The sequence below is a fragment of the Anopheles aquasalis genome, chromosome 2, assembly GCF_943734665.1.
Source record: "Anopheles aquasalis chromosome 2, idAnoAquaMG_Q_19, whole genome shotgun sequence".
Classification (NCBI taxonomy): domain Eukaryota; kingdom Metazoa; phylum Arthropoda; class Insecta; order Diptera; family Culicidae; genus Anopheles; species Anopheles aquasalis.
Window position 1 is genome coordinate 32,022,501 of NC_064877.1, and position 12,500 is coordinate 32,035,000.

The 12,500-nt window shown below is 50.3% G+C and overlaps 7 protein-coding genes across 8 annotated transcripts in view; 4 read left to right on the plus strand and 3 right to left on the minus strand.

Annotated features, from left to right (window-relative positions):
• The window catches only part of LOC126573295 (dolichyldiphosphatase 1-like), a 2,387-nt gene extending 827 nt beyond the window's left edge, over window positions 1-1,560 (minus strand). The window contains exons 1-3 of the mRNA XM_050233286.1: window positions 802-1,560; window positions 451-730; window positions 1-360 (exon numbers count right to left, since the gene is read on the minus strand). The exon at window positions 1-360 is cut by the window's left edge and continues 827 nt beyond it. Of these exons, the coding sequence (XP_050089243.1) occupies window positions 1-360; window positions 451-730; window positions 802-931 (770 nt within the window). The 5' untranslated portion in view covers window positions 932-1,560. The remainder of the gene's footprint in view (window positions 361-450; window positions 731-801) is intronic.
• A 254-nt stretch (window positions 1,561-1,814) lies between these two features.
• Window positions 1,815-4,100, plus strand: LOC126573296 (translationally-controlled tumor protein homolog). The gene is made up of 3 exons (XM_050233287.1): window positions 1,815-1,943; window positions 2,400-2,655; window positions 2,807-4,100. The coding sequence occupies exons 1-3, from the start codon at window positions 1,916-1,918 to the stop codon at window positions 3,036-3,038; spliced, it is 516 nt and encodes a 171-aa protein (XP_050089244.1). The 5' UTR covers window positions 1,815-1,915; the 3' UTR covers window positions 3,039-4,100.
• A 77-nt stretch (window positions 4,101-4,177) lies between these two features.
• LOC126573290 (protein zwilch) lies at window positions 4,178-6,454 on the minus strand. Its single transcript, XM_050233281.1, has 5 exons — window positions 6,275-6,454; window positions 5,449-6,200; window positions 5,205-5,371; window positions 5,066-5,139; window positions 4,178-4,994 (listed from the first exon to the last, which is right to left on the minus strand). Exons 1-5 carry the CDS (start codon window positions 6,407-6,409, stop codon window positions 4,215-4,217), a joined length of 1,908 nt encoding a protein of 635 aa, XP_050089238.1. The 5' UTR covers window positions 6,410-6,454; the 3' UTR covers window positions 4,178-4,214.
• Window positions 6,455-6,543: 89 nt separating this feature from the next.
• Window positions 6,544-7,982, plus strand: LOC126573294 (SRR1-like protein). Its single transcript, XM_050233285.1, has 2 exons — window positions 6,544-6,753; window positions 6,829-7,982. Exons 1-2 carry the CDS (start codon window positions 6,587-6,589, stop codon window positions 7,529-7,531), a joined length of 870 nt encoding a protein of 289 aa, XP_050089242.1. The 5' UTR covers window positions 6,544-6,586; the 3' UTR covers window positions 7,532-7,982.
• On the plus strand, window positions 7,553-7,873 carry LOC126574466 (protein FMC1 homolog). Its single transcript, XM_050234687.1, has one exon. The coding sequence runs from the start codon at window positions 7,553-7,555 to the stop codon at window positions 7,871-7,873; it is 321 nt and encodes a 106-aa protein (XP_050090644.1).
• On the minus strand, window positions 7,918-10,370 carry LOC126573285 (flap endonuclease GEN). The gene is made up of 3 exons (XM_050233270.1): window positions 10,176-10,370; window positions 9,191-10,118; window positions 7,918-9,117 (listed from the first exon to the last, which is right to left on the minus strand). The coding sequence occupies exons 1-3, from the start codon at window positions 10,331-10,333 to the stop codon at window positions 7,972-7,974; spliced, it is 2,232 nt and encodes a 743-aa protein (XP_050089227.1). The 5' UTR covers window positions 10,334-10,370; the 3' UTR covers window positions 7,918-7,971.
• A 542-nt stretch (window positions 10,371-10,912) lies between these two features.
• The window catches only part of LOC126579095 (E3 ubiquitin-protein ligase KCMF1), an 8,723-nt gene continuing 7,135 nt past the window's right edge, over window positions 10,913-12,500 (plus strand). The window contains exons 1-2 of one of the 2 annotated variants that reach the window (XM_050242408.1): window positions 10,913-11,531; window positions 11,604-12,372. In XM_050242408.1, coding sequence (XP_050098365.1) covers window positions 12,357-12,372 — 16 coding nt within the window. In that variant the 5' untranslated portion in view covers window positions 10,913-11,531; window positions 11,604-12,356. The remainder of the gene's footprint in view (window positions 11,532-11,603; window positions 12,373-12,500) is intronic. The other variant, XM_050242415.1, reaches the window with a different exon arrangement.

Below are 12,500 nucleotides of genomic sequence, written 5' to 3' on the forward strand. Positions count from 1 at the left end.
TGAGATTTCATGCTCACTAGTTTGCGGGCGCGTGCCCGAGCTTCTTGGCGGGTGGCCGTGTACTCGAACCACAGCACGTTCGGGATGAGTGTCGTGTCCCGCAGTAGAAACAGCTCCGATATGCGCCACGTCACGACCATCGGGAAGTAGGGCGTGAGGACGCAGTGCGTTAGCGCAAACCACAGCCCACCGGTCACGGAACCGATGAGGGCACCGATCATCACCTGCCGCACGGTATGGTACAGTAGGTACACCCTACCGAAGCACACGAGAAACGCGGCCACCCAGCAGATGGCCAGCATCAGTAACCGAACGATTCGTTCGATCCTTGCACTACTACTATTGTTCATGTGATGCAGTCTGCAGCCAACAATCAGGCCATGGAAAAAGAGGAAAAGAAAGAAAAATGTTAACCCACCGTTGTACGTGCACTTATGGATGGTGACTTACCTTATAAAAATGAATAGTAGCACGTAGGTCGCAAAAAAGCACATAAACTGCGAGTGCGATGAAGGCATGCCGTATTCGTTCCAAATTTGTGCACGTGAAACGGGCCGCGGTTCCTGTATCCAGTGCTTTAGCATCATGTTGATGGACTCGTTCACGAGCGTCCCGGCAAAGAACACGATCGTGTGCAGATCACGCCGGAACAGTATCAGTGCGACAAAGCCTGCTCCGATGCCCAGCGGTGCAAGGCTGATCCATGCCAACAGCTTTCCAAACAAGTCACCTGCGAAACGTGAAAACGATGTGGCACGTTGAATAATCATCGAACTGCTGTACCGTACCGATCGCCCTTACCTTTGGGGTACTCTACCAAAGTGAGTGTGATGGGTTGCCACTCCGTTCCTAAGCTGCTGCCGCCGCCACCACCGCCACCTCCGGGGCAGGTTGTTTGCTCCGATGCCAGCATCGCTTCGACTGTGGCCATTTCCTTGAACCTAGACCGATACCCTCGCTATTGCTCTATTGATTGGTTGACATTTGCGATTCAGTCCTACGGAACGGAAACTCTCGGCTGTAAAGCGTGTGTGCGTTGCTGTGTTGTGCGCTGCGGTGTGAATGCTGAATAATAGACGCCCTAGTTTCCCGTGCTCCGTCTCTAGTAAACAGGATCCTACAGGAGCAAGTGTCCTCCCGGTGCTCGATATTAAGGCTTGTGTTTCGCTGTGTTCCCTGGGGAGTCCGTCCGCCACTGGTGGTGTGATTACGGGTGTTTAAAAATGTATCAGACTCTTGGTGGCGCAAGGGTTTCCGACAAAACGGTACAGCGGCTAAAGGGTTCCCCTCGTTCGCTGTGTTTCGGTGTCGCTCGTCGAACGGAACAGAGTTGTACGCCAAGCAAACGAACGATCGGCGAAAAGACACATTTCACAGGGAGCCGCACCGGTCCACCTAGCCAGCTAGTCGGTCGATTTAGTAACCCACGTCCGCAGAATTCGCTGGCCGGAACGAACGACGGCTTCCGAGATCGAGATGTGGCAGAAAACGGGTTGTGTGGAGTGATGTTTTGGAAAATAAAAAAGAAAATTGCGGAAAATGACAGCAGAGTGCGCGATGACAGCGGGACTCGCTCACACAATCCACTCAAAATAAAACGGTCGAATATGTGGGGCCAACCTGATTGTGGAGAGAAAGTATCTATCTCACGGGGGGGGGGGAGGATAGTTTCTCAAAATAATAATCCACAAATTAATGATAAGAAAATCGAAATTAAGCAACCGGCGAGGGATAGAAACCGGGAAACAAATCCTTTGGGCGATTCTCGTAAACTGTGAGCGTGCTCCAAAGTGACAGCCCTGCGGTGACGCGCCATGACAATTTCTTTTTCCGGCTAGATGACAGTTCCTTTTTCCGGCTAGATCCTCAGGTGGAAGCACCGTAGTTTTCGTAGTTTTCTCCATCCTCCGGCAAAATGAAAATTTGGAAGGATATCTTTACCGGTAAGTGATTCGGCCAACCCCGCGCCATCGGATAAACCATCAATCTGCTGGTCCTTGAGGCCGCACGACTGTGTAAATCGCGTTCAAAGCTGGGCCCTTGAGACGTGTACACCGGCCGTGCATCGGGTAGCGTTACGGTGCTACTGCATTCCTAAATACGGAACACGGAGTGTATACGTGTTAAAATGCTCCAACAGCTGCCGATGCATTCCATATTGTCTCTCTTTTCGTTGGGTCTGGTTAGCGGGTCGTACGGCTACGGCTCCATTGGAGAAAGGAGTATTGAGTTGTCGTGGCGTAAACAAAGGGGGAAAACTACGAAGAGTGCTGGACTGCAGTGGATGACTCAGCATGCTGCCCACCCCCCCTCATCCTCCAGCCTACACCACCCGAAAAGAATGGTCTAATTTTATCGCTAACGCGGCGCTTCGCCTTTCCCTTTTTCCCGCTGCTCAGGTGACGAGATGTTCTCGGACACCTACAAGGTAAAGCTGGTGGACAACGTCATGTACGAGGTGTACGGTAAGCACGTATCGCGCACCTTGGGTGATGTGCAGCTGGATGGTGCCAACCCATCGGCCGAGGAAGCTGACGAAGGCACGGATACGGCCACCGAGAGCGGAGTCGACATCGTCCTGAACCACCGGCTCGTCGAGACCGGTTTCTCCGACAAGAAACAGTTCACCACCTACCTGAAGGACTACATGAAGAAGTGAGTATCGTGCCACACGCCACCTTCGCGTTTGCTGAGGTTGATGAACCCCTGTGGACGCCATTGTAGGCTCCGCCACTATGGCGACGATCCTAGGGAGCCATGTTTTTGATTTTCGTCCGTTTTCTATCTCATCCCATCCCATATATAGGCTTGTGACCAAGCTCGAAGAGAAGTCGCCCGAAGAGGTTGAGGTGTTCAAGACCAACATCAACAAGGTAATGAAGGATCTGCTCGGACGCTTCAAGGATCTGCAGTTCTTCACCGGCGAATCGATGGACTGCGATGGTCTGATTGCCATGCTCGAGTACCGCGACATCGACGGTGAATCGGTGCCAGTTCTGCTGTGCTTCAAGCACGGTCTGGAGGAAGAGAAGTTCTAGACACCCCTTCCGCGCGCAGCATTACCAACATCTTTGCTCGTTCCGCATCCTACCATAGCCTGCTGCCGCTGCTGTAATCACCTCTTGCACCGCGTGTACAACGGTGGCATGTCTGTTGCCTGTGCCTGACTGATAAGCGAATACGTAGACAGCTAGACACAGAGAGAGAGAGAGTGTGTGCGGGGTAGAGCAAAGAGGGAAGGTACGTTGTGTAGCCCGACAGACGTGTGCAGGTTTTGCATTTCTTTTTTATCTCCAAATTTAAATAAGTTTCCATTTCAAAGACACCACACATAAACACACCGACCGCTAATAGAATTCTGTTCCATTCTGGTATGATTTCCGTATTTATTGAAGAGAAACAGTTGAGAAGCAAGAGATAAAAACTGGCTGTAGGCAGAAGAAGAAGAGGTGCTAGCTTGTGGTGTGATTAATCCCGATCCGTGGGACAGATTGTTGCCTGCGTGATAGTGAGAGCTACTGCTGAACGATTAGAAACGCACATTTGCTTGTGCCAACTTCGGTACAACTTATGTGAAATGGTTGCTGCCCATCTCAGGACACCTCTTTTCGTGAATCGACATCCAGCGAACACAACAGACACAATTGGAAACAATCACTCTTTACAGTGATGTGCGGAAATACTCTCTCAATCGATCGAATTACTCATTAGGTTTCCGGTGCATGTGCGACGCTAGCTGCGTGTGTTGTAACCCCACACACCACTTGTTAGCGTTTAGCACTCGTTAGAACCATTGAAAGAAGCTACGCGGATTTTAAGGTGGGCTTGACTGCTGAGGAGTACGGGTCGGAACCTCGTTTATACACGATTCCCCCCCTAAAAAGGAAATGCAGGTAGCGTTGCTAGCATGGCATCTCGCATTTCTCCTGGTGACGGTTAGCAAAATCTAGTGACTGCAGCAAGAGACTTTACACCTTCTTTGCAGACAATTTGACTAAACAAAAAAAAGGTTAAGAACAGAGCCGGTAAACAACACAAGCTTCCTCAGAACACGAACATCAAATAAAGAACGACTGAAAGAAGCGATCGTGCGTAACATACCTACTGCAGTTCTCTAGCAATGCTTTTTTGGGTGAACAATCAGCCGTACCAGGTAAGATCAACACTGGTTCGATGGTGGAAATGCTTTTTATTCGTATCATTATCAAATTCACTTACAATCGCTCAATTCGATCATACTCCAGACACCAGAACATCTGCTCGTCGCTCGTGGCACTGTCCTCTTGCGGGCGGAAATGTGGATAGAACCGATCCGGCAAGATCGGCTGTGCGTTCTGGTAGAAGACCGTTTCAAGCTTTTGCACCATATTGCTCGAAGACATCGATACGCGCCTGGCACAGGGCAGCAGTTGGTGGGTCAGACTGACGAGCTGCCCTTCATTCACGTCCAGCTCTAGGAGATCGGTATCTCGGTTGTACACCTGATGATAGCTGAGTGGTCGTTGTGCCAGGTAGGCTTCACAAACTGGCCCATAGATCGATGGGATGTTGATGAACTCCTCGAGCGACAGCAAATGATCGACCAGCAGGTGCACTTGAGCCAACCGGCTTAGTTTCATGTTGATCTCATCCTCATCGAAATGGCGTACCGGGATGGATTTCTCGATAACTAGCATATCGTTGCCCTGCTGTGATAGGCCACCCGCCGCCATGCGACCACCGACGCTTGTCTTGCTGGCGCTTTTGCCTTCCGAACGGACCGAATCGGCATTGTAGCGAGATTTCCGGGCGTTTGTTAGCTGCGGTTGGAAGAGCATTTCGAAATCCAGCTCGTAGAATCCACACTCCGAAAAGATGAGCTGATAGTCATGCATTAGCTTGGTAAAGCCGACTTCCAATAGCAGCTCGTACGGTTCAGCGGAAGTAAGCGTCGGAACATCCTGTATCATCGCTTGGATAAGATGCGCAAACCGCGTGCCCTTTGATGGAATGTTCTGAAACGAAACGGATAAATGTGAAACATTTCCAACTCACCGGAATACCGAATTGGCACTGGATCGCTTACCACAATGTTAGCATGTGCCGCCAGTTGGAAAATGTAATCAATGCACGATTTAAGATCATCGTAATTGAGATCCACTGGAATGAGATGGAACCGAATTAGATTGGGACCAGACAAACAGATTGTGGGAATGGTATCTTACAAATCAATACATCATACAGCCGTTCCATCACATCGGTAAGATTGCGGTTGCGCACCTGCTCCACCATATTGGCGATCGTGGTAAAGGTAAAGTCTGGTAGCTCTACTGCTTGGAATTTGCACAGTATGCTGTTAACCTTCTCCTTGATGAACTCAACCGTTTCGGCACTGAAACACATAATAATTGGTCGCTGGATTAACAAGAAACATTCGAAGAGCATCATCTCCATTTCGACAGGACTTACTTTGAGTCGTATCCGTAAATCTCGTAGCCAGACACACGGTTTGCCCGAATGTCCACAATCTTCTCGCTCAGCAAAGCCAACCGCTGCAGCTGCTGCCAAAGGTACTCCGTCGGTGAACCGTACTTGGTGTAGTCGCCGACGTTAATGGCAAGCCGCTGGCTGATCCGAACGCTAGCCTTACATTCGGCGGTGAAATTTGCATTCTCGTTCATGGTGTGCCAACTAAGGCGTATCGTAATCTGCGGGTGCACGTTGTACCACTGGCGGATGTATATTTTCGGGGCCGGCGTCATCCCTACCGCCCGTTGCCGATGAATGGATCGTAGCTCTGCCAAGGTAATGCTGGCACAGGGCCGCTGCCCAGCAAAGCGCACAATTCCACGCCCAAACTTTTGATTGTTTTTTGCCTCGGCCTGGTAAACCGTTAGCTGCAGTAGCACCGTGCGATCCATATCGGTACCCGAGCAAAGGGCCCACAGTTCTCCCGACCCGATGCGACAGTCCTGGTTGATGTAGTTCTGCAAAAGCGATCGAGCCGCCTCCGTACTCAGTGGGCCAAGCGTTTCCTCCTCGGTAGTCCACATTTTTGTGCTCCCTACGTCCTCGCCCGTAAGTTCGAATTCCTCGAGAATAACATCGTCCTTCAGCGGTGAGCCAGTAAGATCGAGGTCATCGGCAGCGCTGCGATCCTTAATCGGCGGCGAGGCAATCGTGGCGTACATATTGCGCTCTTGCTTGATCGGTACATCGTGCTGATGGTGGAAGATAAAAACGTATAATCTTGTGTTCTCGTGTACCACCAGAACATCCGGCGTGTAGAACAAACCTCCACGAAAGCGAGTATGATTTTGTCGCCGTTTTGAGTCAGCTCCCGGATGTAAGTAGGCGGATATCGTAAACTGAAGTTGTTTTCTGCAAACTTGTTTCGCAATAGTGCGTACACGTTCACTAAATCACTCATTTTGGAGGATCTTTTTCGATTAAACAACAAGCTGGATGCTTAGGATGTTCGTTGCACTTTGAAACTTTCGTTGGGACGCGCACTGGCCGCCAGAATCGGCTGTCAGTGTCTCGCATTTCGCCCGCAATTTCGCCCCTTGCGGTTTGGATGTAAACAAGTGCGCGCGAGTTCGAATAAATGAATGCGGAAGGACCCCAAGTTGGAGGATTTACTGACGATTTCAAGCTAGTCGTGACGAAAAAAGGACATCGGCGCAAAGCAAAAGGATTACCAAACAAACCACTTCCCAATGCAGCCGGAGACGAGACCGAAACGAACGATTGCCCCAGCCGGGACACAGTGATGTGCGTAAATGATGAGCAGCTACGTTTGTTGACATCGGACTACTGGGATTACATAAAACTTCGATCTTTTCACAGCTCACAACTCCGGGCCGCCGAAACCGATCTGCTGCAGTCCGCGTATTTTGCCGAGTGTTTGGAAATTACTCAACCCATCCTATCGAACGTCGAGCGGATAGTTTGCCTGGGGTTAGGCAGATTCAGCGAATGCTCGATCGCTCGGTATCAGTTGGCATTCTTGCGGTGCCTTCGTGATAAGCTACCACTTCCCACCGGCGGGTTAGCTGCACAGTTTTTCGATCCACTATTTGGACGCACGGAGGTGGAGGTGCTACAAACGCTTGGAGAAACGGTGTTACCAGAGAACGTTGAGGGCAAGTACAGTGCCGATTGTAGGACACTGTTTTATCTACCCCACTGTCCCAAACAGCTCGTGAATAATCTGCTGTGGAAGAACTGGCATCCGAAGCGAATCACGAATCTCGTACTCATCTGCAACAGTTTCGGCAGCGTTGTTAACAATCATCCGCACCGGTTGCTTAGCAGAAGCGCGGGCTACATACTACGTGCGGCTGAGGTTTTCAAAGAGTTTCCACTGAGAAACACGTTCCGATTTAGCGACATTTTCAACGACACATCGTTGCATTGCCCGGCGACCGTGGTCGGCGAAGAACTTCCCGCTAGCGTTTGGGAAAACTGCGAAGAACCAACGTACGAGGGAGACGATCTGGAACTTGTTTCGCAACAAATCGTCGAAAGGTTAGTCATCGATCGGAAGTAAATCCAAAGAGGAACATTAAGAATGGCAACGGTAACTAAGATCGCGAGCAGCCGTACGTTAAAGCAACTGCTTTCCGAGTTGAAACACATCAGCTCCAACGAAGGTAGTGCTTCTTTGGCCGCCAAGTACATCAGCGACCAGTACCGGCGGTTCGAAACGACAGAACAGCAGCATTGCCGAGCCAAAGAGGAACTACAATTTACCGCCGATACGTACCGGTGCTACCTGGAGAGTGTACGAAAGCTGAAGGAGTTAAACGACGTGTATCGTGGTAAGGGCGAACGCAGTATCCGAGATACGGCCGACATGGTAGGCTTCAAGCTGCCCCACGATCCAAAGTGAACTTCAGATAATCTTTCGAAAAAAGATATGAATGAACATTTGTTGAAATGATTGAGTAATAAAATATTATTGCTATTTCAGTGGAAATGCAGCGTGCTTTAGAAATCGATATCGTAGATAATCGTTTGATTTACCATATCGTTAGCATCGGTCACTGGATGTTCGATGATAATCTGATCCTTGAGCATAAGGGAACACTCAAACATATCCATTTCGGGACTTCCATACGGTTGATCGGCATCTCCATCGGACGGCACAACAATTGGTTCAAAGAAGAAACTTTTTCTTTTCGGTTTTTTCGCCACTGACACCGTTTGATCGAGCGGGGGAATACCATCCACCAGCGAGGAAGCGTTCAGAATGTCCTGCTTTAAGACTATTCGGCGATGAACCATGCTACCATCCTCTTGCTCCATTTCTATCTCGTCCTCCATGGGGCCGAGCTGCATGGTGTTGGAAAGCAAATCTTGCAGTGCTTCCTTTCTCTTTTCGATCTCAATCAGCTCCATATACTCGGCCAGTGCCAGTTGGAGATAGTTCGGGCGACACAATCTCTCGATCAGTGCGGAAGAATTGAAGCTATCGTTTGCTGTTTGATCCTCCGCAATAGCTTCAAGTTCAGCCGTAAAGTTAAGAAAATGATCGATACCGTGTGGCGACTGTTCGTTGGACGAATTTGCTTGATTTTCCTTTTCATCGCACGCATCTTCTTGCTGTGGCTCTACCGCCATCTCGGCAGCTTTGTGCACAAAAGCATCCAATTGTTTTTGCGTATTCTTATCATTCTTTTTTACTCTCGTTGTTGGCTTTCTTTTCGGTTTATCACCACCCGTTTCCTGCGCCTGAGAATCTGTTGCTGAAGGAGCCTTTTTACGCTTTCCTTTCACCTTGGACTGTAGGAATCTGTCGACAAGATCGGGATATGCATTCAGCACCAGTTCATGTGGTTCGATCGTGCTCCAGAGGCTCTCAATACTGTTCCCTGCCTCACCCACATAGGCATCGATTTGTTCTTGCGGTATAAGTCCCTTGAACAACGACAGTGCGTCCTTCCAGACGATTTCGTAGCTCGGAATGCCCTTGGGTGACCGTTTTTTCTTAATGTAATCAGGAGTAAGGAAGATGTTGGACTCTGTCGCGGAGGATGAGCTTTGGGCTGATTTAATTTGCCAGCGGGTAAACAGGGGAAGTAGCTTCTGAAAGCAGTATAGCTCATTCCACTGCAGTAACGATGACATGTTTCTCTAAAAATATCGAAGACAAAAGAGGGTTTTGGGACATTGACAAACAGCGACCGTTTGCTTCACCCGTACTTACGATAAATTTGATGATATTTGGTTGCTTCCACTGCAAATCTAGCGCTGGCAGTTCACAGGGACGTGTCATGAATTCCTCGATGATGGGCTCTTGGGGAAAATCTGGATCTTTCAGTGCCTTTCGTTTGATTTCCAGTTCCGCCTTTACATTGGCACGCTGCTGTTTCCATCTAGATTCATCGCATCCGATCGACCGATGGCAATCCAGGCAACCGGCTTTGCGATGCTGCATCAACTTGCCATTGTGCCCACAATCCGGACAAACGTTCTTATCATCCACCTTTACCTCAAGCTCCGTCAATCGGTGCGCCGTATTGCGCCACGATCGCATGCGCGGTAAGATCGATTCGTTATCGTAGCAGTTCAACAACCGAGTGACCATTTCCCTGCCCACACCAGCGACACCGGCGGGGCAGTAATCACAGCCGGATAGGAGAGCCATGGCTACGATTTTCTCCTGTCCCAAACGCAATCCAGCACTGTTTGCCCGTTCCAGATCGTACACGTCGACCGATCCTCCGTTCTGGGAGGCACAAAAGTTGCGAAACACACGAACTGCCCCGTACGCGAAACAATCGGAATCCTGGCTGATGACCCCATCAATGAGCGCGTCCCGATTAAGATACGCGCATAACGCTTCCGCCTCGCCCGGGGCTTCAATACTGGCAATCCCCATGGTATTCAACAGCCTTTCGCAGCTCTTCAGTACTTGCTTGAACCGGTTACGGGATTGTTCCGAGGGTTTAGATGAAACCGTGGCGCCCGCTTTATCACAGTTGGCAAGCTTTTTGGGGCGTGCTCCGCGGAATTGGGTCTCTGCCAATCGCTTGACGATGACACCGGACTTGAACACTGGAGCCTCACCTTCCAGGACGAACACGGGCGTCATTCCCATTTGCAAGAGATAGCAGGTCCGGAAAAATAAGTTCCTAAAATGAAATGGTGTGATAATGAATGTTATCGATTTCGACACCCGCCCTACGTACCGCAAATAGAACCGTGGGTGGACGGAGTAATCCACAACGTTCAGACTTTCGCACACCCACCCGGAGAGATCGATGGCCACCACTTTGTTGCTCAGCTCGAACAACGGTTTTCGCTCCATGTGTGGAGTTAACAGATTCCACAAATCTTTCACTCCCATTGCGACTATCAGCCGGATTTAATCGTCGCACGGAAGAACCTGGTTGGTTGGTTGGAATTTGAATGTTCAACCGAAGATCGCAGCTGGTCGTTTGGTAAACAACACAACGGAGCACCCTGTGCCTCCTCGTTGTGCAATTTGCTTACTTTATCTTAAGAAAACACTACGAAATTCGTCTTTCTGGACTTCATTGTGATAAAACAATAGAATTCCCTCTCTTCGATGGTGCAGATAGTGTGCCGGAGGCTTGGAAATGGCTGAATTGAACCAAAAATACTAAAACCAGATTGTTACTAAACATTTGCACACCACTGTTTGGAAAAACGCTTTTGACATTGTTTATACCAGGCAGTTGAACATTCCGTGCGAAGAAATCGAATGAATTAAAACAGTTTCATGGAAATTTATCTTCCATAACAATCGTAATAATTATTTTTTAGCAGATCACATCGTTTCCCTATATCCAAAAAGTGGTATCAGCCGTGTAAAATCGGTTCCCCGTTTCCGCTAACCTTTCGATTCCTGTCAATCCGCCCGCTTACGTGTGTGCGTGAGCTCAAGAGCGGAGTTTGTGCAACCCCTCGATGTGGCTGCCCCGTCTGTCCGAGTTCACGCGTTCCAGGTTTTTTCTGGCCAAAAGGCGAAGGCCGCGCTGAACCAAAAATACGTTCAAATTGAGGACATTTTTGCGTGCAACGGCGAACGCAGGGACCGGAGTCATAGACGAGTCTGTCCGCGTACTGATCGATCGAAACGAGCACCTTCCTCCGTCGCCCCCCGAGGGGGTTTCGCTGCCAGCCAAAAAAGGGCCATCTCACGGGTCAACCGAGAAAATTGAGGAATGGTGGTGGTGCTGCTGCTGCTGGTTTTGGGCTGAGAAAGCAGAGTGTGTGGTAACGCGGATTTCCGGGCGCTAGACCCTCCTCACAGGACCCCGTGATTGGAAGGGAAGCAATCGTCGAGGTATTTGCGGTATCCCCCACCCTCCCAAGGCCCCGGATTTGTCCCGTGTCCTCCGGGTGGCAGCAGCCGTGTGTGCGCACAAGGTCCGAGGTCCGTCCGTCGCCTTCTTGCCCCTCCCGCATTCCGCGCTGCCCTGGAAGAGATTATCCGAAACGGTGTTTTGAGGCCATCGCGCGAGACGGCGAACGGGAAATTCATCGATCCGCTGCCCTCCCCCCCCCGGGTCGGTGGGTCGGTACGAAAATTGGCCTTTTTTCGCTGGGCGATTATGTGAATAGTAGTTTTCCTGCCCTACCCTCTCTTCTAGCATCGACATCGTGTCCGAATTGCGTTCACCTGTGTGTGCGTGCGTGCGTGCGTGCGCGGAAAGAGAGGAAATTTTCCGTGATTTTCTTTCGTGAAAATTTTGTCAACCCTCACCATCGCGGGCTCTTGTCATCGCCCATCATCCAGTAACAAGGCACACCGGATCGCGGAGCACCAGCCGCCGTTCGTTGTTGATGATTGTGTCCTGACACCGAGTCCCGAGTGTCCGGCAGGCAGAGGGGAAGGTTGGTAGTAGGCAGTGCAGCGGCAGGATCGATCGTAGGAATCAACGTCTTTGCGTTACGGCAGTAACGGCATCTGTACCAACAAGTAGTGTGTGTCACTAAGTAGCCAGCGACGACTCTGTGCTCTGTGCTCTGTGCTCTGTGCCAACAACATTGTGCTCTCGATCTCGTTTCCTAGTGTGTACACGACGGCGCAGCTAGTAGGCACGGGTTTTTGTGGCCCCGCAATTGGTGGAGGCAAAGAAAAGTGAGAGAAAGTGCGGCGGCAGCGGCGGCGGCGGCGGCGGCTGTGCAAAGATAGTTTTGCCTGTAGTTGTGTATACGGCACAGTTCCGCCGAGAGTGCATCGATTCCGTGGTGTGCCTGTTGTGTGTGCGACCTGTTTTTGCCGGACCACCCCCGTCGTCTCCCCGGGTTCCTCTGTTCCTGCATCGTGTTCCGGAATTGTGGCAACCACCAGAAAGCGACGACAAACAGCTACGGGATAACGGACTCGGAAGTGGAAAATAATGAGTCGCCATGAAGGTAAAACGATCGCCCATCCCCCACCCAACTGAGCCCTCCTCCTCTTCCTCCTCATCCCTTTTTTTTTGCAATAAATCCTTTTGTTTTTGTTGTTGCTACACTGCCCCCAGCCGATGACACACACGGCA